At 40.4% G+C, this 25,640-nt stretch overlaps 1 protein-coding gene and 1 long non-coding RNA gene across 3 annotated transcripts in view; both read right to left on the bottom strand.

Annotated features, from left to right (window-relative positions):
* Positions 1 to 14,419: 14,419 nt before the first annotated feature.
* LOC114149672 (uncharacterized) lies at positions 14,420 to 15,971 on the bottom strand. The gene is made up of 2 exons (XR_003596553.1): positions 15,615 to 15,971; positions 14,420 to 14,591 (listed from the first exon to the last, which is right to left on the bottom strand). It is a non-coding gene; the product is annotated as an uncharacterized LOC114149672 (long non-coding RNA).
* A 2,098-nt stretch (positions 15,972 to 18,069) lies between these two features.
* LOC114149625 (sorting nexin-19) overlaps positions 18,070 to 25,640 on the bottom strand; it is a 70,985-nt gene continuing 63,414 nt past the window's right edge. For both annotated transcript variants that reach the window (XM_028025639.1, XM_028025638.1), the window contains exon 14: positions 18,070 to 22,791. In XM_028025639.1, coding sequence (XP_027881440.1) covers positions 22,668 to 22,791 — 124 coding nt within the window. In that variant the 3' untranslated portion in view covers positions 18,070 to 22,667. The remainder of the gene's footprint in view (positions 22,792 to 25,640) is intronic.

Genomic DNA, 25,640 nt, shown 5'->3' on the forward strand with positions numbered 1-25,640 from the left:
TTGGAGCCACTGTGGTTTGATACCTGGGAGGCAGAACTGTTACTATCAAAAGACCATTCATATCTTTCTGATGTTGGAGTCATGACCTCTGACCTTAACTGAGGCAGGTGAGGCCGGCAGTTCTTTGGATGGTGCTGTGGGTCTTTGTGACTTCTTCGATGAGTCGTTGTTAATTTTGGTGGACCAGCGTCCTGGGAAACGTATCCACTGTGCCATGGTGGCTCTCACTGAGGTTTACTGGAGTCCTAAAGCTTTAGAAACGGCTTTGTAACCCTGTCCAGACTGACAGATCAGGGGTCTTACTTTCTTTCTTATTTGTTCCTGAATTTCTGTGTAAGGTGTCTAGGTGTTGAGGAACCTTTGGTGTTCATCACATTGTCAGGAAGGTCCTATTTTAGTGACGTCTTTACTGAGAACAGGTGTGGAGTAATCAGGCCTGCATGTGGTGTGATGAATCACATTTAAGTTATGATTTACCAGGGGTGCACTCACTTGTCCCACAGGGCAATTTTATCAGGCACATGCAGAGGAAAGGGGGAGAGATGGTGAACACATCATGCAGTTCTGTGCCATAGAGCGCAGCACGCAGCACCTTCTTGTTTTGTATAACCATGATGCCTCTCTCAGCGGTTATGACATCAACAAATTATCTAGAGTTAATTCCTCTAAGCTTTGGTGATTTTTAAAGCAGCCTGCAGCCAAGTTGCTATGGATCTTAAACAGCCAGATATTATTAGGGTTTATTTAGTAAAATAGCTGCAAATAAACCCAGTGACCATCTCTGTTATGATTGGTATAACAACTACAGTCTCAAATCAACATGTCCCTCCAGCTCTGTCAGCAGTAGAAACGCCTCAACAGCAAAATTATACTTGTTGGGGAAAACTTAGACTACCTTTGCTTTGCATTGTCCCCACATGACGACAATGCTACAGTATGATCCGATTAAATATTAGATTCTTGATCATTATGTGTTGTTGCTATGTTGTTGTATGGTGTGTTAATGTTTTGTTCAATGTAACCCTTTTTAACTTTGGCCCCTGCCCCTCCAAAGGTCTTTACATGGCCCTGGATTTGAAAAACATGCAAAAAAAAAAAAAAAAAAGGAAATTGGGAACAGGGCAACCCTTTTCTACACCACTGTCTGGCCATGTGTTACATAGCAGAAAGCTTGGCAGATGTAAAAGTTACTCTCTAAAATCCTTGGAATCCACAGTGTGATATCCACATTAAACCAAGGAAGGACTTCAGTCTTTAAGCCACAGAGTGTGACGGATGAGGAGCGTCTAACCCCAGAGCAGCTGAGATGTCTATTTTATCTTGAACAGGGATAAAATGGACAGAAAGAAAATGTTCTCCAATAAAAGATAGGAGTGAAGTCTTTCCTCTCAAAAAATTCCTCTAAGAGGAGGAGGATTAATTATCAGCTGCATCTCTTGCAGACTTAGGGAACACCCACAGAAAACTTAGCGGGTAGGCATTCGTTCCCAAACACAAGTACACAGACATGGGTGGGAACATGCCTGTGTGATTGGTCAGCCTCTCTGGAGGTATAGCTTGGATGGGGAACCAGCCCCACGCTGCTCACTGATCGCCGCTCGTCTCAGCAGAGATAGTGCAGCCCCAGCACTAAATGATTTATGTGCACATGCATGATGTCATCTTTCGGCTTGTCACAGCACATTTGGAAGATGTTACTCTTTGAAACTGGGCTGCGGCCCAGTTTCAACACATGCATGACAGAGTTTGAGCGTATATCCCAGTCAGGCACATGAAGAGGGGACAGAGGGGGCTTGAGCTCCTGCCCCTTTTATCCTTGATGCCCTAGATGCCCTTTGTCAAAGTTTGTTTTTTTTCCAATTTTGTTAGTTTTATTTCTTTCACTATACGTCAGGAGGCCTGTTTGTGCCCCTCAACAATAGTATTTGGCTAAAAATATCAATTTAGAAAAATAAATTAGTCTGGCTGCGCTCGGTCTAATGTCTGAACAAATCTCAATGCCTCTTCCTTCATGTTGTTAAGACATCGGGCCCATGGTGTAAGGAGATATATATATTTGTGTGTGTATGTTTTTTTATTTTTATTTTTCAACATTTGTGAATAAAAACGTAGGTCCTGGACTAAATTTCCGGTTCACTACAGGCAGCTTTATTTAAAACCCCAAACAAAGCAAGCTGCAGGGTGAACAGAAGGGGTGTATGAGTTTGATAACTCCTGCGAACAGCTTGGGGAACCATTACAACAAATCTTCAACTTGAGCCTGCAAATTGGGAGCGTGCCCACACTCTGGAAGACATCATGCATCATTCCTTTCCCTAAGAAGAGCAGGGCCAATGAGCTGAATGACTTCAGACTGGTGGAACTCACATCACATCTGATGAAGACTCTGGAGAAGCTCTTCCTCAACCACCTCAGAATGCAGGTAAAGGATGCAGAAGACCCCCCTGCAGTTTGCCTACTGAGCAGAGGTTGGAGTGGAGGATGCCATTCTCTACCTCCTACATTGAGCCCACTCACCCCTGGACAAGGGAAGTGGCAACATCAGGATTCTCTTTGTGGATTTTTCAAGTGTCTTTAATATGATGCAGCCCCCTGCACTTCTGGAAAAACTTACCAGAATGAGAGTGAACTCTTGCATGGTCATCTGGATTTCCAGCTACCAACAGACCACGGTTCGTCAAGATGAATAACATCATGTCTGACACTGTGGTCAGCAACAATGGAACCCCACAGGGGATGGTGCTGTCACCCATCCTCTTCACCCTGACACCCTGTTACAAAATGTGTCATATCCAGAAGTACGCTGATGACACTACCATCATAGGGTGCCTCAAAGACAACAAAGAGGAGTACAAGAGCCTGGTGAGAAACAGCCTGCAGCTAAACACTTCTAAGACAAAGAAACTGGTTATTAACTTCAGGAGGGACAGAGGCAGACCAAGACCAGTTCTGATAGGAGGAGAGAACGTGGAGATTGTGCAGACCTATAAATATCTTGGCCTATATGATCCTTTAACATCTGTGGAAAGCTGCTGGGGTTGTTTTACCAGTCTGTTGTCGCCAGCATCTTCTTATACGCTGTGGTGTGCTGGGGTGGCAGTACACCACAGAGAGGAGAATCCTACAGAAACTCCAGGCTACTATGGACAACATAAGCAACCCTCTGCACACTGTCATCAGCAGCTAGGAAAGCATATTCAGGGGGAGACTGCTTCTTTCAAAATGCTGGAAAAACAGAGTGAGGAACTCCTTCGTCAATTGTGCAAGTAAACTCTTCAACTCTTCACTGGAGGTTGGAAGATAGATAGATAGATAGCATTTATTGTCATTGAACAGAATTCAACGAAATTTCCATTGCAGCTCCCGTGCAAAAGGTCAAATATATACAGTATAAATAAGCAAACACACAATAATAATAATAACAATATATACAACTAAATTAACTAAAGGCACTCAACCACACCAAAGAAGTAGCAGCAGGTCCAATTATGGCAAAGTACAGATAATGTGACAGTGTAAAGTGCAGAACAATATGGCTGTGTGGGGGTGGGGGATATGTATGTGTGACTGCGAGGTTATGATATGTGTGGGAGGGGGGGGCGGCAGGGAGTAATGGCTCTGACGGCTGTGGGGAAGAAACTGTTTCTCAGTCTATTTGTTGTAGTCCGTATATTCCTGTACCGCTTGCCTGATGGCAGCGGCACAAACAGTCTGTGGCCCTGGTGGCTGGAATCCATCGCTATGGATTCAGCTCTCTTCTTGACCCGGTCTGTGTAAATGGAGTCCAGGTCTGGGAGGGGGCATCCCACAATACCTTGTGCTGTTCTCACCACCCGTGTCAGTTGTTTTCTCTCCAGTGCTGTGCAGCTACCATACCACACAGTCATGTTGAGGCAGAGGATGCTCTCGATCATCGCCCTGTAAAAGTTCACGAGCAGCCGTGAGGAAAGTCCAGCCCGTCTCAGTTTCCTGAGGAAGAAGAGCCTTTGTTGTGCTTTCTTCACCAGGTGGGAGGTGTTTGTGTTCCAGGAGAGGTCAGAAGTGATGCCCAGGAACTTGATGTTGTCCACACGTTCCACCACTTCTCCATCTATGAGAAGGGGAGTGTGATCCGTCTTCCTGGACCTTCTGTAGTCCACAATGACCTCCTTGGTCTTCCCTGTATTCAGCACCAAGTTGTTGGCTGAACACCACTGAGTGAGCTGCAGAATCTCCTCTCTGTAGTGGGTCTCGTTGTTGTCTGAAATGAGACCCACTACTGTTGTGTCGACCGCGTACTTCACGACTGTGTTGGTGGGGTGGATGGCCACGCAGTCGTGTGTAAACAGGGTGAAGAGAGCTGGGCTGAGCACACAGCCCTGCGGCGTGCCTGTGTTGAGGACCAGTGGGGACGATGTTGAGCCACTTATTCTCACCACCTGAGGCCTGTTGGTGAGGAAGTCTCTGATCCAGTGGCACAGTGAAGCGGGCAGCCCCACCTCGAGTAGCTTCAGCACCAGCTTGTCTGGGATGACGGTATTAAATGCTGAGCTGAAGTCTACAAATAGCATCCTAACGTAGGTGTTGGGATGCTGCAGATGGGTCAGGGCTGTGTGCAGAGTGATGGAGACAGCATCCTCTGTTGACCGGTTCGCTCTGTAGGCGAACTGAAGGCTGTCCAGGTTTGCGGGGATGAAGTCTCTGATGTACCTCAGAAGAATCCTCTCAAAGCACTTCATGATCACCGGGGTCAGAGCGACGGGCCGGTAATCGTTCAGGCTGGTGATGGACCTCTTCTTCGGTACAGGGATGATGGTGGAAGACTTGAGACACTCAGGAACCGTGGCAAGCTGCAGGGACAGATTGAAAATGTCCAGAAACACTCCTGCCAGCTGGTCGGCGCAGGTTTTCAGCGTCTGGCCTGACACCTTGTCCGGTCCTGGAGCTTTGTGGGTGTTGATCCTCCTCAGGGTGGACGTCACCTGATGCTTCTGTAAGACGAGGGGCTGGTGCTGCTCTTCCAGTTGGGGTAGATGTACGGCTTCTCTGCTGCCCGCCATGTCAAAGCGGGCAAAGAAACTGTTTAAGGTGTCAGGCAGGGTCGGGTCGCGGCTGGTCAGCTTAGTGCTGTGTTTGTAGTCCGTCATGGTTCTAATGCCTCTCCACATGCTTCGGGGGTTGTTGTTGATGAAATGTTCCTCAATCTGCTGTTTGTACTGGAGCTTGGCCTGCTTAATACCTTTTTTCAGTTCCGACCGGGCCCTGCTATAAGCCAACCTGTCTCCAGACCTGTAGGCAGCATCCCGGGCTTTCAGCAGGGCCCGTACTGTGCTGTCCAGCCATGGTTTCTGGTTTGGAAACACTTTTATGGTCTTAACAGGGAGCACAGCGTCGGTGCAGAACTGAACATAGGACAGAACGGACGATGAGTATTCCTCCAAGTCTGCGCCGTCCCTGAACACACTCCAGTCTGTATGCTCAAAGCAGTCCTGAAGTGCAGAGGAGGCCTCCTCAGTCCAGACCTGAACTATTCTGGTGGTCGGCTTAGTTCTGCAGGCCAGAGGCTTGTAGACAGGAATCAGCTCCACTGAGATGTGGTCAGACATGCCCAGATGTGGAGCTGCTACAGCCTTGTAGGCTCCGGGGATATTGCAGTAGACCTGGTCCAAAATGTTATTGTCTCTGGTGGGAAAGTTTATGGATTTGTGGAATTTGGGAAACACAGCCTTCAGTTCCACGTGATTGAAGTCCCCCGCCACAATCACGGCCGCCTCCGGGTTGGAGTTCATCTGCACGCTGATCAGGCAGTACAGCTCCTCTAATGCTAGCTTAGCATTAGCCCTCGGTGGTATGTAGACGGCCACGATCACAATGGACGAGAGTTCTCTCACCAACTTGAAGGGTCTGCATTTCACCGCCAGATATTCCAAGTCAGGAGAGCAGAATGTTCCGACAGAGTGTGTGGCTGTACACCAGGCATTGTGTACATACAATGCCAAACCTCCGCCTCTGCCCTTACCCGAAGCTGCAGTCCGATCCGCCCGGAACAGAGCGCGCCCCGTTATCTCCACCGCTGCGTCCGGGATGTTATCCTCCAGCCAGGTCTCTGTGACAACAGTCACACAGCTGTCCATCCGGCGAGAAGTAATCCGGAGTCGCATCTCGTCGATTTTGTTGACGAGGGACCTGGCATTGGCGAGGAAGAGGCTGGGGAGGGCCGGTTTATGAGGGCTAGCTTGTAGCCTAGCCCGCACGCCGGCTCTCTTACCCCTCTTTTGTTTGCGCTGCCTCCTCCGTCGCCTTGGCAGCATGGGGGGAATGATCATAGTCCCAGGTGTTCGTAGCAGCTCTGGAGGAATAAAGTCCAGCTTGGTGGGTGTGTGAAGTCCAAACTGTGTTCCTATGTCCCACAGTTCTGATCTGCTATAAGTTGTCAAGGCTTCCAGTAGTGTGTTGAGCGAAGACATCAATAAAAACAAGCTAAAAAAAACGAAAACACGGGAGCTCCGAGCCGCAGCGTCTACACGCGCCGCCATCTTGTCGCAAAAAGGGCTAACAGGATAACAGGAGTACAACAGAAACAGAATGACCATAGGGTCGGGCTGTCAATGTACTAAAAAAACCAAAACATTAATTTAAGTATTTGATGTATTGGTGCTGTGTGGGAGACGGGAACTAACCTGAGGTAAAATCCAAAATGGATTAATAGAATCTATCTATCTATCTATCTATCTATCTATCTATCTATCTATCTATCTATCTATCTATCTATCTATCTATCTATCTATTGTTTTACACCTCAAAATAACTGCCACTTCCTTTCACCGTTAATGCGGCTCGTACCGCTGCGTGCCCCTTCACTATATATATCAAAATGTGCGGCTCGATTCCGTGAGGGGTGCTAATACTTTTTTTGGCATTTTGAATAACCATAGCGACGTAAATAGTGAAAAATGAGCCAAATTCAAATCAAAAACAAATTTTAACTGCCACTGTTTTGTGTCAGTAAGTCTCAAAACAGAGATCGAAATTTGTCTCCCCCTCTGTATCTCACTCACACATGACAATTTTCAGAGAGGATTAATTATCAGAAATAGAACACTGAGGAGAGCAGAGATGTAGAGAACTACAGAGATGGCGGAACACTCAGTTCCTACAGAGAAGGCCAGACCTTCCTGTTAGTACTACAGAGACACCACCTTACTACATACAAGATGGCAGAAGAGCAAAGGAAGTAAGTTCCATATGACTCATGAAACTTGATGCCCCTAAACTGACAACCACTTTGGACTGTAAAAAGAAGAGAAACACATACCCAACAAAATAAAAGCCTTCTCATTTTTCATAGCAGGTATTTGCTCTTTTGGGCCTTATATGACTGGTTTAAGTTACACAACGGATTAGTGTAAAATGAGGCTTACTGAAAATTTCAAAATAAAAGCCTTACTATTTCTCTCAGATTAGTGCATCATAAGGCTAAAATGCGTTTGTTTTTTGAACAATAACAATATTTGTTGTTAATTTGTTACAAGAGACGAGCTGGTAACAAAGTGCCACGAAGTAAACATCTGATTTTTACTTTTGCAAAATTTACCAACTGTAAATTTCTTGTGTCTAAGCACATAAGCAGTATTTCAAAAGAGCTTACGTTGTATATACAATATTATTACTTATTAATTTGGTGTTAAGAGATGAGCGTTTCTTTTCAGGTAATGAACTGCCATGAAGTGTAAATCAGATTTTTACTTTGTGTTGAATCACTGTTTCATTATATATTTACCACCAATGATAAAAAAAAAAAAAACATTTTCACTTTTCTGCAAAATTCACCAACTACACAATTCTTGTGTAAGATAAGTAGTATTTCAAAAGAGCAGAAGAAGTCTTATGTTTTTGAATTTTAATATTTGTTGTTAATCTGTTGCTAAGAGATGAGCGTTTTTTCTAGTAAAGTGCTAAGAAATAAACATCTGACCTTTACTTTTTTAAAAGTGCACTAACATTAGCACAAACATTAGCAGTGCACTGCCCCTCACTAGCAGTCTAGCAGTTTCCTTTTTTCCTTAAATAATTATTTTATCTATTAATTCATGTATTAGCCATGTTTGGTACATTGAATGGAGGAAGTCAATGTAAGACAACATGCTAGTGATACCCCACATGCCACTGGTAGCATTTTGGCCAATTATAGCTTGTACACTAATTTTAACATACTGAATGGAGTAAGTCCATGCTACTCAACATGCTTGTGACGCTCCACATTCTATTGAGTACATTGCAGTTTACTTTAGCAGTGATGCTAATTTTTTGCATCAGAACACTGGGTTCCAACTGTTGGGCTTTGGCACACTTAAATTTCTTAAGAAATTTTCTAGTTGGTCATTGTTGTGCCTCTGTTTGATTTGACTGTCACCATCCATTCTGGTCAATATCTCAGACAAAGTGCAGAATGGAACTGAAAAGTAAAAATGTATGAGAGGAAGCTCTACTGTCAGTGTTTGGAACTTTGAAGCAAGCCTTTATTCCAAACTTTGGAACATATGTAGAAGAATAAATGTTAAGTAACTGCTGCTGTATCTAAAGTCAGTAGTTGCGTGAAATAATGAGGCAGAAGCTGCATGATCAGACTCATCCAAATCTCAGTCTAATTAATTTAGACATATTGTATCTTTTAGATAACACATGCTGGAGCATAGAAGATGTATTGAGAAGGGAACAGACATTTTTCTTTTTCTGAGCGAACACAACTACACAGTCCATCAACAGCGGTATGTTTCCCATCCACTGGGAGCGCTGGTGAAACACAGCTGGTAATGGAAAACATCTGGCCTGGTGTGCAGACCCAAATTTATTGGAAACAACATTATGATGATGTAAGTGACCTGTGCAGAGAGAAGCAGAAATCTATCTGGAGAAGCCCAACCTGCCAGGCTAAATGTTGGGCTTGTGTTTGGAGGCCGGATCGAGGGTATAAGAGGAAAAAACTGAATTTTTGGTTCTGTTCTGGATTTGGGTGTGGTGGATGAATGGGTGATGGAGTCTGAGCGCACACTATAAACCCACCGAGGCGTTTCAAATGTTAGTGTTGGCTGGCCTGTTGTGGACTCTAACTAATGTGGTGGATCTCTGGACGGAAAGGGGAGAGCTTTCCGTCTCTCCCCTCTCACATTCGCCCACCTTTGCACTCGCACATCCTTGAGCCCTCGGATCACACAAATGGAGCACACATGGTAAACAGAAACTCTATCAGGGGTGGAGTGGAAAGTGTTGAAAACAGCTCATCCGGAAAACTAAACACGCAAAGAGGAGTCTGATTTCACTACATCTATTTAGGTGTTGCCCATTTCTGTTTTTACTGTGAATGTTCTGGAATCTCTGTGTGTTGCTGCCAATCTTGGCCAGGATTCTCTTGCAAAAGAGATTTTGTATCTCAATGGTACAATAACACCAACATGTCTTCTGTCTATGGACACAGTTTCAGTTTCAAAGGAGTCAGGTAGACTGTTCACAGCAAAACATCTCACTTCCTGTTCTCAGTGGGGGGTGGCTTAAGTGATGTCATCACTTGACAATTGGGTGTTGTAGGGCACCTGATGATGATCAATCACTGAAAGTTTGGTGCCTCTCTGAGTTTTTGTGTAGGAGATATAACAGTTCCGTGTTTCATGGTGAGTAGGCAAAGTGTGAGGCCTGGCCACGCCCCTTCAGCATGCATGAAAACTCATAGTTTTGAAATCTTTGATTTGGCCACGCCTTATAAACAATCTGACCAAGTTTGAACCCAATCAATCAAAATCCCTAGGAGGAGTTTGATCAAATGTAAATGACTGTTAAGATCAGTCTCCCACATTCCATTCACTCCCTTTCTCTGCTAATAAAAAGACAAGTTCTGCAGCAGAATGGCAGAACGCAAGGAGATCGGTTTGTAGGAGCTGATCCTCTGTGCCTTCTCAATTCTTGCAAGAATTTGGTGGAAAACTAAGTAACATTGTCTGTGGTTCTTTGTATATAGGTTGAGAAAATACCTATCATTAGATACTGAAAGTACTTAAGGTGCTTTATAACAGAACAGTAATGTCATATTTTTATAAAGTAATCAATGTCATACAAGCCACAATTCAGCCACAAACTTTTGTTTACTCAATAATTATCATTAAATGTCATTTCAAAATACATTTTGGGTTTTTTCACAATAGTAGTTATTCTAAAACCATAATCTTTATGGTGTATCGACTAGTTATGTATATTTTAGATTTAACAAGATTCGAGGAAGAAGAGAGCGAAAGAAAATACTTTGAATAGTCATCAACATGATAATGTGTGACAATTCAAGCTACATAGAGCAGTAAGGAGAAGATGATGAGGACTGGACTGGAATATCCATTCAAGACTTGGCATTCCAATGCAACCAGTGAAGCTCTGGTGAACTCCATGCCCAGGAGAGTTAAGGCAGTTTTAGTAAATAATGGTGGCCATACAAAATATTCACACTTAAGGAACTTTCACTAAGGGGTGTACTTACTTTTGTTACCAGTGGTGTAGACATTAATGGCTGTATATCGAGTTATTTTGAGGGAAGAATAAATTTACACTGTTATATAAGCTGCACAAAGATTATTTTTTATTGTGTCAAAGTGTCATTTTGTCAGTGTTGTCCTATGAAAAGATAAACTTAAATATCTGCAGAAATGTGAGGGATGTACACACTTTTGTGATACACTGTATATATATATATATATATATATATATATATACTGTATATATATGGTTGTGTGTGCATGCGTGTGTGTGTAAATATATATAGAGAGAGCGGGAGAGAGAGACAATCAACTAACAGAAAACATATATATCTATAAACCTATCCATCATAGATAGATAAATAGGTAGGATCTCTTGATAATGTGGCTATTTGTCAACGCATGCTGCAAATCCAGCTTTTGTGGAAGAGTATTAAGAAGAAAGACATTCTTACAATAAATCAGGAAGATGTTCTGTTTGAGAATTACCACACACCCTTTTTGGGACTGCAAACGTGGAAAAATGTGCTCTGGTCAGAAAAGTACATGCTAAATGTCACATGTAGTGGAAACATGAGTACAGTCCTTTGGGGAGCATGGTGTTGATTCTTCACCAACACTTCAGTAAAGCTGACCAGAGTCAATGGGAAGATGAATCAAGCTAAACACAGGCCAACAGCCTGGAGCATACAGCCAGAGCTGCAAGGGAATGATTTAGATCAAATGATTTCTGCCCAGTCTAAATGAGCTTGTGCTACTTTTCAGTGAAGAACAAACATAAATTTAGTTTTTAATGACTGGAGCAAAAGGTTGTTTTTTGATTTTGATTGTTTTGAGACATGCAAAGACAGTGTGTGTGTTGGTGAGTACTGATCTATCACACAGCATCCCAGTAAATTCCATCAAGTGTGTTTGAAACCTATATGGATGGGAATACTTGTGAGATAACAAACTTGCCTCATCCTTTCTCTCCAGATCGCCCTCATTACAGCTGCAGTGGGATTCCTAGAAGGTTAGCACTCTGCGCCTCCATGTGGTGAGTGGAAAGAAGAATGCTGATTCACTACTATGCTTATGGTGCCATCTAGAGGCTTTGGGTCAGCATCACACTTTCCTTTACAAGGCAATCCAGGATTGAAAAAGTGGAGTTTAGTCACTCTCCAGATGAATATAAAATTCTATATCCACAGCATTCAAACTGCATCAGTCCTCATCTCTTGAGTAGCCATGTTGGTTTGCAGCTTAGTATACAGTTGCTTGTGTTATAACAGCAGAAAAGTGAGTTGAAGGTGCTGATTTTTTTGCTCGGTTGTGAAAGAAATGTAGTTACGATGCAGTTGTGTTTCCTCTGAGCCACATTAAGCTCCTCCAGAGGCAGGCCTGACTAGAGAGCTCACTGAGAATCAAAACATCTGTGGATTGGAAAGGGACACAGCTGTTATCAGCTGCACTGTTCAAAATAAACAAGTTTAGCGGAGGACATGTAGAAATAAAAGCCACCAAAGTGCTAACAGTTAGGGGTGTCCTGACCCGATGTTTCACAGTTGGGAACAAATACTTTAGAAAGTAAAATAAAAGTGGTCCTTGTCAGGTTTTATGTGCTTCAACAGATGGTTCAAATGCTTTGGGGATATGTTTTTCTATATTTAATAAGATCTTAAAATCTTAATAAGACTGCAGAACAAAACAGAAAGAAGTGTTTCTTTTTTCATGCGAAGAAAGAAAAAACTTTTTTCTTGGCATGAGTTTGAAAAACAAGTTTCCGATTGGAATTCTTTCTGGTCTTCTCAGATTTTATCCTTTTAAGGGCATTCAGTATAAACATGTGTGTCCTCAGAGGTGTGTGTGTGTTTGTGTGTGTGTGCGTTTTATTATGTAAGAAAGAAAACAGGGGTTAGACATAGAGTGTGCTGTCTCGTCAGAAATTTTCCAGACTCCAGAAAATTATTAAACCACACTGCAGAATATTTGTATGAGTCTGTGTGTGAGCGCGTGTGGGTGTGTGTGTTTGTGTGTGGAAGGAAACTGCTGAAAGTAGATTGCATAACTTATCAAAGACAGAAAACATGTGGCTTTCATGAAGCCTACGCTGCAGACCAATGCTAGTGTGTGTGTGCATGTGTGTGTGAAGCAATTGTACTAATGACATGGCTTATTTGGTTTTGAGGTATTGAACAATATAGACTTTGCCAAAGGGAATCAGTCATGTTGCTGCAGCCACTTTAATATTAATATTCACCAACAAAAGGTGGATTTCATTTTTGCAGAGCATTCTGAACACAAGGACAACAAACCTTCATCCAGGTCATTGAGCTGTTGGCGTTTTGCAAATGCAAACTTGACTGTGTCACATAATTTTGTCATTTATTGAGCATTCATCAGTGGCATGCCAGCATCAATAATTAATTCTCCATTGGACAACTACTCCTTCAGATGTAACTGTTTACATCTTTGAGGCACAAAAATCAAAAGGTTTCATTTGCAGCATGGAGCTTCATTGTGGTGGACATTCATTCTGACCACTGGCAAAGTTGCTCTGGGAGGATGCTTAGCTTACAATACAACGATCCAATGCATTACAAGATATAATGTAGAATTTATCTTTTATTCCAGAACAGTCTTTTTGGCATCATGTGAGGCAATAACTTTCCTCTGGTCTTCTGAGGTCCAGTCCTGGAACTTCCTGCAGTCCCCACTGTGGTGCAGCAAAATGAGTCTAGTTTTGGCTATGAATTCATTTGGCCAAATGCTGGTTTGAAATCATAATTTCAAATCATAAAAACTGAAGCAAGAAAGTTGTAAAAACACAAATTTCTGTTAGCTGGGCCAAAAACAGAATAGTTGTCTGATATCAAAATTAGATTGTGATTTTTCTGAGACTTCAAGAAAATGCGCGGCAGCTGAACTTCACCTTGCAGTGGGAGGAAAGCAGGTGGCTCAGACGGTGCAGGTGAGCTAACAATGAGTTTTGTATTAAACTACTATAAAACGTGTAATACATTGCCAATGTACATGCACTAATGTTAGTCAGGGTGTTGCAAATAACTTAAAAGTGTCAGAATTCATTCATAATATATTCCAATGTGTTTTCAGATGTTGGTGAACTGCCGCCGCAGACCATCAGTGTGGTTCTTCCTGCAGCCTCTGAGTTGTAAGATGTCTCATCAGTGTCCGTCTTCCTGACTGCCAGTCGGTGTTTACCTTCAGGATGTCCAGAGACCTTCACCTTTCTGGAGCAGGAATCAGATGAGCACAATGTGCTGATGAAACATTTCTAATTTTTTTAAAATGTGGCTGATGTTCTTACAAAGTTGAAGTGCATTAACAATCTGTTATTTTTAACTTCTCAATATGTTTAGTTATGATTCATCTGATGTTCAAGTTATACTTAGAACAAATAAAGCTGTGTTCCTTCTAATCTGACTGGTTCTACTTTTATCTCACTGGTTCTACTTTTAATCAAACCTTCATGTTTTCACATTTTGGTCACCCAGAATCGATCGGGGGTTTAAAAGTTTAAACTCAATCGTATTTATCACTAATTATGGTTACAGGTTTTGGACACATTTTCTCTCTTTCTTACACTGAAGATTCTCCAGGAAGACAGCTAAACAGTGAGTGGATAGAATGATGTTGTACAAAGTAGAAACTAACAAACATGATTTGTATTTTGGGTTCTTGTTAATAGCAACTCTTATAATAATGTCAAAATGTTTGGTGTGCTGAATAATGTATTCACTTTTGGATACCTTCATTGGTAATCTACAATGTTAAGTGTCAATGACATATTTACATAATATAATGTTATTTTCACTCTGTCGAAAGCTCCTCACATTTTGGGAGGATTGTATTAGGACCTTAATGCCAAACAAACTACAGTATGTACAATAATGTGTGGAGAGAGTATTAAAAAAGAGACTTTGTTCATTGAGAGCACAACAGCATTTATTTTTCTTTTGTTTGCCTCAGCTCTTCATGGAGCTCTGCCATCTCAGTGCTGGTAGTTGCTTCCTCCTGAAGGAGATCCAGTTGTTGTTCTGATGGTTTTCCTCATCGTTCACCATCATGTCAGCCATGTTCCTCTTCTTCTGTTCCCTGGGAAAAGTAATCAGATGTTAGAGCTTATAGTAGACAAATAACACAGAGTTACTAATGTGGAAGTTACATATACAGAAGGAATTATTTAACATAGACATGTTACTTTATATATACAAACATTTTTTTACCATCCAGACATACAGAATTATTAATTCCCAGAATAGTTGTGTAAATTAAAGACGAAACATGATTACTTGTAAGTTTTTGATCTATGCAGACATACAGCCATGGATAAAATACCACTCTCGTTTCTTCAGGTTCATTGTTTATTTTTATGTCCTCTACAATTAATAGTTCATAACCATTTAATTAGAGAACTGATATCTAGCCATTTTACAATAATAGAATATCATATAACATGTTTTATTATCTTACAATGGGGGAAACTAAGGAGCAACAACAGCAAAATGAGAAACAATCGAAGCATGTAGAAGTCATGTTCCGTGTTTTTCTGTGTGTTTATTTTGAGTTTCCTGTGTCTCTGAGTCTCCGTGTTGTCCTGTCTTCCTCTTGATTGCTCCCAGGTGTTTCTCGTTCCCTGATGGCCTCCTGTGTATCTAGTCTCACCTGTGTGTCTGTTCTTTGTCGGGTCCTTGTCTTGCAATTGTCTAATTGCGGTCATTCGTGTTCCAGTCGTGTTAACGGTTGCTACCGGCGTTGAGCCCTGACTTCTGCTCGGCCGTGCTGCCCGTTGCTGGACTGTGTTTATTCTTTATTAAAATCATCATTATTCATCTTACCTGGGTCTACAGCGTTTTGCCTCACCACCTCAACACCCGCAACTCATGACAGTAGATTCACGAAATGATCAAATATAAACAAATGAAGGCAACATGCTGTACAATATTGACAGTTATTTATAACTGAGGAATGTGCAACTGAGTATCTTCAGAAAATGCGCATGTTGTGTTTGAGCAATAAAAACACAGCAGACTTTGTGTTTCAAATGTCTTCCGTGACTGTAAGTAGGCAACCTTAACTATAGTAAAAAGCAGACAGATATATCTACAAACTGCTCACCTGGCTGGAGATCAGCAGCGGCGTTAGCTGCATCTGAGTCGGTGTTCACCGTCGGGCTCCAAAGCGGCTAACGAGGCTTTCCATTCTCTCCACTACGTTGACAAAAACGACTCATTCCTCACTGCTCCATCGAGCTGCCGCTGAATATTGAAATCCGAAGAAAAGAAAAGCCGGCATCTTTTAGTTCACGGCTTGTTTGTATCTTCCATCACTTCCGTGTTGCAGCGAGTTTGAAACGTCGCGCCTTTTCCTTCTCTCTTGGCTGCTCTGTCTGTCCACGCTCAAGGCCAATCAGTGAACAGGAGCGAAGCTTACATAAGCTACCAAACCAGGGCCGGCCTGGCTGGGCCTGCTCCAAAGCAGGGCCCTAAATAGCAGGGCCAGCCCCCCAAAAAAGCCGGTGGAAAAGCTTGTAAAGCAAACCCAGCTAAGCTGGGCTGGTGGAAAAGGGGCATAATATTAATTAGTATTCCATTATTAAATCATTTTTAATGTCCTGCCCTTTTACTATGAAAACTATCACCCATAAGTGCCTGTGGTTCACTTTCTGCTCTAAGTGAGCAGCTCTGTGACTGGCTTTCCAAGAACTGAGGCTCTCCAAGCCGACTACTGGCTGCTGGCTGTTTCTGTACCACCTCCTGAAATCTACACAAATCTCCTAACTTGTAATCTGGAACAGATGAGAGAAGTTAGTGAAATTCAGCTTGGTAAGGTCATTTCAAATTAGTGACATCTCACATTACAGTACATGTCCCACCAATCTCCATAAATATGAATAGCCCTCTTATGGAGTTGTTTTCAAAACATGAGCAGTCATTGAAATTATGACGTGAAAATTATATAATGGAGAAATAAAAGCTTGTATTAGCTTTTAAATGCAGTGGGAACAATGCACGGCCTACTTTGAAGGTAAACATGAAGCTAAATTCAATCAAATCTGTTCTCACTCTACAGAAATTGAGGAAAAGTGAATAAAGTTCAGAACATCACTGCATCAGCTTTTTTTCTTGTTTACCCTGAAACGTTGCTTAAATATTCAACATTCCTGTGAATCACCAAAGCAATAATTGGTTGCATAATCGCCACTTCTGAGAACTGCTTGACATCTGTGTTGCATGAAGTGACCAACTCCTAGCACCTGTCATCAGGTTTTCCAGCCTGCAACGACTGGACCACTTCTTTGAAAACGAGCTTTTTGGTGAGATGGAGGAAAGTACGAAAAATTCAAAACAGCAGCCAGTTTTGAACCCAAACCTGCAGCTGGCTGACTTCGATTACGTCACAAAAACTTTACATAACTGTTAATTATTAGCAAGATAGTTCACAAAAAATTTGTATCATCAACTCGTTTATTTCATCAGGTTTTTGGTGCTTTGCAGTTGGGGAAGGATTTTTGTTCTTGCTTTTTTTATTTTATTTTTTTACAGCCAGGATGCAGCTGATTAGCATCTCAAAAGCTTAAATACACCTGAACTCTGACTGCAAATACTAGAGGAATTAAAAAGTGTTTTATTGATGCACAGAGAGAAGGCAACATTTTAAGCCATCTCTTAAACGGATAACGACAACTCCAATGGCTTTCTACCTAGACAGCCAGGCAGAGTCATTTGTCTGGTTAGACAAATTACTGTTTTGTTTAGTGCAGCAAAAGCAAATGAGGTGGATTAGCAGAGCTGCTAAAAACTGATGATGCTATTAAGGACATGTTGCTGTGGAATGTCACCTCTGCTGCCTGGTTAACAAGCTGTTAGCATGTAATGACAGTTCTCATACTGCAAGTCTTCAGTCACAGGTCTCTTTACACTGATTGCAAGACTGGCTGCTACTGGACTTCCTTTCTGCCCACAGCATCACCATCTATACTTGGATGAGTTACAACAACTTTTATATTCCCCTTGAGATGAATAAAGTATTGTTTAAACTGAAGAAATGTTTGCTACAGTGGATCATCTTCTGACTGTAGTAATAATAGCTGGAAGTAACTCTGCTGACAGATATCTGTTGATTAGAAGGTATGGAAAAAAACATTTAATATGATTTACACAACATGTGCTTTAAAAGCTAAATCAAAATGGGAAATCTCCCAAATTGTAGTTGTAACAAGAATATCTTCAATAAGATTTTGTCTTAGTGGTAAGGAGTTTGCAGCAGGGGTATCAAACCACACTTCTTCATTCCTGTGTTCTAGTCCTATACTTATCCTGAGTTTCAATATCAATCTCGGACTTAAGAAAAAACTGATGGATGACATCAGCTTTTTCATGTACACAAAGAAGTAAAAAATCAGAATGCAGACATCATATTTGACCCTAAAGAGACTGGACACATTTCTGAAACACCTCATACAGTAAAAACCTGCCTGAAAGTCAGATCTATTAAAACCTTGTAAAACATTCCCATGCACTCCACGAACCAGGACGATAACACATGCAAACAAAAGCTCAAGATTTAACACTTCATGCTTTGGTAACTTTATTATACAGACACTTGAAAATGTTTACACATCCACTAACTGTAGAGCAGAAAAACACAAGAAATGGAATCCAAAGAAGTGGCCAACATGTCAGGACTCAGCGGACCTGTAGCGTCTCTATAGCTGTTTAGTTTCTCATAAACAGTTAGAATATTACAGAATCCCCCTGACTGTACAAGCAAACTGTACTTTACTGATCTCTTGTAAAGTACAGTGGTAAATAATGAACGTCTAACTACGGTGTGTCTGAGTGTTCCCAGGAGTAGAGCAAAAACGAGATTTATGATGTTGTGAATCTGAGGGTTAGGGTAGAAATCCTGATATAAAGAAACGGTACCACCTGCTCACTGTTCGCGTTCTGCTGCACCTTAGCATAATGCGACAACCAGGCAGTTCACACCGATGCTGACATATTGGATAAAATCCACCCTGAACAAACAAAACGGCCTCTGTTCTTTCTACTAAGAAAATCAACATCACTGTTTAAATATTGATTTAGTGAATCTGTGAGAAGGGGGCCAGGGTAATTTCCTGAGCTTAAAATCAATCACTGATTATTGGCTTTTATTTACTGAGATGTATTTGTGAACAAACCCAAACACAAAGATTACACCATATTGTAGCCATGGTAACGTAACAATCAAACTATCAAGAAGATTCTTTGCCCTTTTACAAAGAAAACCTCCTAATTAAATCCTAAATGTACAATTTATTTTTAAATGTATCTCTGCTGAAAAAATTTAATAAACTTGAATAGCATTGTCATACTCAAAAGACAAACGGTAAAGGTTTAGATATATGGTTTGTGTTACAATGCAAGCATGTATAGGACCCTAGACCCTCAGTAGACCTTTAAGATATTTTAGGCTGACCTATGAAGACACTGTTACAGTAATCGACTAAGCTTAAATGCATGGATATTTCTCAAGATTCTGCTGAATGGTAAAATCTAAAGACAATAATTTTTTTCTCAACCTCACAAATCTAGATCTCGCAGAGGTGATATCAAAAAATTATGTACAGTTACAGACCTTCTGCATGGCCCTGATCAAGTGAGTGACAGTCTGCAATGTGTACATTATGCTATACAGCGAGTACAAGTTTCACTGGTCATGTATTGGTAATTCATTGTTTATTAATGCATTATAGGAAATCAGAATTAGTAGATACAGTACATTCTTTAATTTAATTTTAATATAATTTTAAACAAACCTTCATAAAATATGGTTGTCAAATAAATTCACATGCATCCTGTAAGCTTTCATATGGTAACAGGATAAAACTGACCCTTCCCCCTCATACAACTGCCTTGCAAAGCCCAGATATTTTTATAAAATGGGGTTTTGTTGAGAGGTTACGATGAGTCAACATCTCACTTGAAGCAGAGAATCCTCCTAAGGTCTTTGTTATGTGCAAATCCAAATGAGGTGTTCTTTGAGGCTAAGGCTAACAGCTAGACCATGTTAGGTCTAAACCAAAGCAGATTTCTACGATCCTAAAACTGTGACAATGTTGTGGTAGTTGATGCAATGTCATTTTAAAAACGTCTTAACCATTGTCAGACGTGCATTAGACCACTAATAACCTCAGAGTTTATTGTTTAGTACAAAAAAGAAAACAATTCATAATGACTTTACCATGCAAAACATGGACTCCAAAATGGATGCAATGTAGTGTAAATGTTTTACACTAGAATTGGTTTAGGACAGTAGAAATTAGCTTTCTTCTTGGTCCTGTTCTGCTGTTAGCTTATTAGTTAAAAGGAATCTAGATTTATACAAAATAAAGACACAAAAAGAGAAATCCACAACTTTCAGGCACTGGTTGCTTAGAAACTTTTATTTATTTATTTATTTTTTTTGGCTTTTTAACTAAAAAGAAGTTAGTGAATTTTTTATGTATTTATTTATTGTCAAGCTAACAAAGAAGATAAATCTAAACTAAATCATCAGAAAGAGTTTATATATTAGCATTGTCACATCTTATATTATGGACGGAAGTCAAGACTAGCTTAGTTTATATACTGCACCAAATAAACAGGTTCATGAATACACCGAATAATAATAATTAGAAAGAAAATAATTAATTAAAGGCAAAATGAAGACAACTTAATGAGTGCAAAACACTAGAATGACATTAGATCTGTAACATCTATCACTAGCTCATGATGCTTTGAAGGAAGAAAACGAGCTGCTGACTCACTGAAGTTCCACCTGTCTCTAACACATGGACTGATAACGTGTTTTGCAACAAACACAATTATATTATTTGGAGAAAAAAGTTTTTGTACTTTGTCACTCAAATGCCATCAAATGCTAAGGCAATCATTTCAAAGTGCAAAACCTTCAACTGTATTATTAAGGTGGCAGCATGATCCTTAAAGGAATAGATTGGATTTTCTGAAGTTAGGTTCCATGAAGTTTTTTCTGAAACATCTTCCATCACTTGTAGTGGAAAGACAACATATCGTAGTCAGTTTGTAAAAAAAAAAAAAGAGAGAAAGACCTAACAACTAAAGATAGACTGCTGATTGCAGCTATTTAAAGTGACTGAAAAATTGAAGATCTTTCTGTCCATGGCATGCAGCTATAAAGTAGCAGATATGCACCATGCACATCTTTAACAAGTGGCCATTCAGTTTTTCAGTTAAACAACGTTACAGCAGTCTTGGAAATTGCAGGCCCTGTCCACAGTAAGCCAAATATTTAGCAACGCAGAGCCTAGCTAAGTACTGCTTTAGCAATGCTATGCTAGGAATCTTTTATTCCTTTTTCTTGTTCTTTTTGCTGTATATACTGTGGATATTAACACCACATGCTGGCAAACCAAAGGTTTCACAGCTTTTCCCATCGGAATCTAACAGACCATGAACGGTACATTCAGCTTTCTTTTAAAAGAAGAAGAAAAGATTGCAGTTAAACATGTTGTAAAGACTGTTGATGTGGACTAATACAGCCAGCATGACTCAACAGATGGAAATGTTGTGTAGTATCACAGGTATCTTTTCACCTGACAAAACAATGGCAAACTTATCAATGGGTGATTGTAGTACTGTGAATCTACTACTACAGCATTGTGTTTCAGTTCATAACCAGTTGTGTTCAATAAGTAACCCAGAGTCCGGTCGTCTAGATGTAGGCCTTCCACCATGCTAAGGGTGGCTTTACTTTTCTACAAACTCATGGCAATATGACATATTTGTACAGCTGATATGGGAATATTGACTGATAACTTGCCAGTGTTTCTTCCACTAGTTGGACTCTCACTGGGCAGGTGAAGTTAAACCTAAATGCCTAATGTTGGTCACAGTAGTGGCATGGCAAACATGACGCATTAGTATGTCTCAAACTTGTTCCAACTAATGATGTTTTTCTGTCCTCCAATCACTGGACTGTGACGTGAGGTACCAGCAGCTCCACCCTAATCATACCATTGTGCTATAGACGGAGGGGGCCCAGAAACGGTGGGATAGTGGTCTGTATGGGACGCTGTACCGAACCGTAATCTTCCCACCAGAGACGAAATGCAAGTGAACTTCCTTTAACATATCTGTACACAATGTTTCACCATAACTCAAACACACATGTCTCACAACATTTAATAACTGTCGAATTATGACTAACTGGGGCTAAATAATCAAAAGAAAAGACCAGTCTGTGACCATCAAGGACACAGACTTTCACAAATTCATGTGAAATACCTTGAACAGATGGCAGCAAAGAACTCACATGTTTCATGTGGTGTATTTCTGCTCAGAGTTGTATAAGAGTCAGCGGCAGCATTACTTATCACCATTACATGTTGACACACCGTATATCACAAACTCTTTCAGAATGGTTTTGTGGTTTTAATTGAAGTTATATCAATATTGATCCTACACCTATGTAATGTTTTAGTTGATGCCCAGTTTCGTTTCATAAAAGGCCTTCTTAAACAGCTGAGACATAAGCTTGTAAAACCAGTACAAAAAAACCTTTCCTGGACAGCTCTAAACTCATCCCATACAGCGTGCGTGTACCTTTCCTGCACATTGACGCTTGCCAGGTAAATCCCGCAGGAAAGCTCAGATTCTGGGAAATAAAGCTCACATTTTGTCAGGATAACATGTGGAGCCCTGGGATGGAGAAACCGTCACATTGGATCAAGCAACATTGGACAAGGATCAAGCATCTGAAGACAGTTTAGTTAAAGTTGGCAAATTATGCAGGCAACAGAAGGCCAGATTTGGAGATGGGGCGAGGTTTTACCACATGTTCGCATTGGAACAAAAGATACGCCGGTCTCTGGGATCCAACACAAACCGGGTATGGTTTACAGTCAACAGCAGATTGAAATTCAGCGTGCATGTAACACTGTTAAATAACTTCAGTAACTAATGTAACTATGTTACCTTAGGATGTCACCAAAGTGGTCTAAGGAGTTTAAAATAAGCACAGAAGAAGGTAAACACACTCAGAAACAACAACTGTCACAGTCATGACCTGATATTACTGGAACAGGAACATTCCCCAAGCTTTTCACCAGCAGGTCAGTTAGGCTCAAGGAAAGAAAAATAATCGAGCTGCATTTGGGTTCTCTTCTCATGCCAGCATCTTTTCTGGCTTCTTAGAGAGAGTCTGCAGGAGGCTTCTCTGGAAATCGTCCTCTGGTAATTCAGGAACCAGGAAGTCCAACAGAAGATCAAATATACAGTAGACCAGGTGTCTGCAGAAACAAAACACAACTCATCACCATCCTATTTTAAGGAACTGTGTTTCCACTACAAATGTGCTAAGATTTGTGTCAATATTCTGTTAATGTCGAAAAAACACAATTTCACAATTGCAGTGGTTCCATTAAATAAAAAAAATTAAATAAAAATCACATAAATAAGCTCGTTCATGAGATCAGTCAGTAAAAAGCAGAGCAGATGTAAACAGTAACATGACAATTCAGCCATGGCGCTAGCACTCATCATCAATCAGCCATTAGCGACCTGTCAGTGTTTTAATCAGGCGTTGGAGCAACAAGCCCCTTAAAGGGAGTGGCTACATGTGCAGCGTTGTAGGAAAAATGGAGTTGATTTTACAGAAGAGCTATGAATTTAACATGTTGGAATGACAAACAACTTCCTGTCATCTTCATTGATGTTACTGTGGCCAACAGTAACATCAGGCTCAAAAAAGTGTTTTCATTGCAGTTTAGAGAAATACATCTATTTTGATTCAACCAAAAAACCACCTCATCCAAACCATAGACTTTTTATCAAAAAATGTTTTTCGAATTTCCATGTTTACATTAAACAAATTCATTTTCATCATTTAAGAAAGCAGAAACAGGGTTTAAATTTAGTGTAGATTTTATCCACAAAGGGTCAGATACAGTATGTGAATCCCCCTGAGACTTTATGTTCTGTAAAAATTCAACCTAACTGCTGTTTTAACCAAAGGACATGAACTGAACCAGGCTGCTGACTGTAGATGGTGTTTAAAGGACAGTCAAGACTAGAGGAACAAGACTACTCAACGCTATGAGCACAAACAGTCCAGTATGAGGACGGGGTTTAGGTTGCCAGGACCTAGGTTGCCCCCCTTCCATTCCTCTGTGGTTTTAGATTTTACAACAAAAACTTAAGACTGATGCCATAACTATAAAAGCTGAATGTTATTGCCGAGTTGTACTGGCACATCTAGTTCTACATGAACCATTTAAAAGGTTCCTGTCATGTGTCCAGGTGGGATTTGAGAGGAAAGCAGAGGACACCAGAACAACCTGATGAAGCTCTGTTGCTTGGAATTTATCTCTGGCAGAATATCCTTCATCATTTATATGTTAGCACAGGCATAGCATATAAATTTCATTTGTATTAGCTGAAGCTGTGCTTTTAAATAGAAGGATAAAATAAATAAAAAGGACTTGATAGGAACAGATAATTGAGAGTCCATGTTAACTGAACATCAAGATTGAGTTTAATAGTGTGTTTACTAATGAACAGTTTGTATAAGGATGTTTAAGGATATGAGGATTCAAACATGCTGATACATTAGAAAAGTTCAGTAAAAAATAAGTACAAAAAAATAGAGAGCGTTTACTAAGAGCATATTTGCTCCTTCTACATATTAACAGCAGATACTTCTTTCCATCTTATTGCTGTTTGTCTTTGGAGGGGAAAGGAAGGACATTGGTCATGTGACAGTGAAAGTGATGCAGCAAAGGATTGTGGGGAGTTTGACTGAAGCACAGAAACAATGGTGAAGTAAGTGGAGTGGTCATTTTTTCCCAAGGTGTCAAAAAAGTGGTACTATATATCCATATTACATGTAATATTGGTTATCAGCTATAACAGCAGTATTAAAATCAGATATCAATACTGGCTCAAATTTTCATATTGGTACATCCCTACAAGACAAGTTTGTCAGGTTTTTATTGGATTAATAAAAAATGTAACTATGTTTTAGTCAGGTTCTGGGTTGTTTTGGGTTTTGGATTTATTGAGTCTAGTTTTTATTATTATTATTATTATTATTATTATGTATTTCTTAGTCTTTTTCTTTGATTACATCAGCCTTATTTCTGGTTTACCTTAGTTCAGTTGTTCTTAGTGATTCTAGTTTATTTCTTATTCATGTCTATTTATTCTTTGTTACTCTTCGATTCATTTTCTTAGTCCTCTTGATTAGCTACAGCCTGTTAGCTAATCAGCTCAGGTCTTTTGTTCCAGCATTCACCCTCTCAGTGTTTAACACTTCTTCAGCGCTCTCTTCTTGTTGGGTCCTCTTGTTTAATCCCGTTATTTCCTGGAGGCATGGAGCGGAAGACCTACAACCTATTACATATAACCACAATTCCAATGAAGTTGAGACTTGTAAGACATGAATGGAAACAGAATACCATGATTTACAAATCCTTTTCAACCTATTTTCTCTTTTAAAAAGGTTTTATCACCTGGATCAGGGACTACAGGCAGAAATGAGTACTACTTGGAGCTGTAGCCTGATACAGTGAATTTCTCTTCTTGTCTACTATGTACTGTCCGTGTTTTTAATCAAATAACATGTTAGTCACATCCATTCATCCATCTTGTCCTTAGTGGGGTTGTGAGGGCTGCTGGTGCCTATCTCCAGTGGTCAACAGGTGAGAGATGAGGTCATCCTGTACAGGTCACCAGTCCATCACAGAGCAATGTAAATTATGTATTCAATTGAATTCATTACAAAGACAAGTTTTCAAATGAATACACTTTTTTTTTGTATTTGCATTGTATTCAGTTTTTATTTGTTTTACACAGTATCTCAACTTCATTAGAATTGGGGTTGTACAATCCCAATAAGATATATTAAAATTTGTGGCTGTATTGTGTTTGAGGTTATAAGCAAGTGCTAATTCTTGACTGTCCAATTAATGAGGCAATCTCTTTCCATTGGACATGATTACATCACTATCACTCCTCTCATCTCATCTTCTTAATCTGTCCAAACATTCTTTAGAAGAGTTCTGCAATTAAAAATAATATAGATTAAAATACTTATAAATTGGGTTTTTTGGTCTTCATGGAACTGTTTCTCACCTGAACT

Source organism: Xiphophorus couchianus, chromosome 8 (genome assembly GCF_001444195.1).
Source record: "Xiphophorus couchianus chromosome 8, X_couchianus-1.0, whole genome shotgun sequence".
In the NCBI taxonomy this organism is placed as follows: Eukaryota; Metazoa; Chordata; class Actinopteri; order Cyprinodontiformes; family Poeciliidae; genus Xiphophorus; species Xiphophorus couchianus.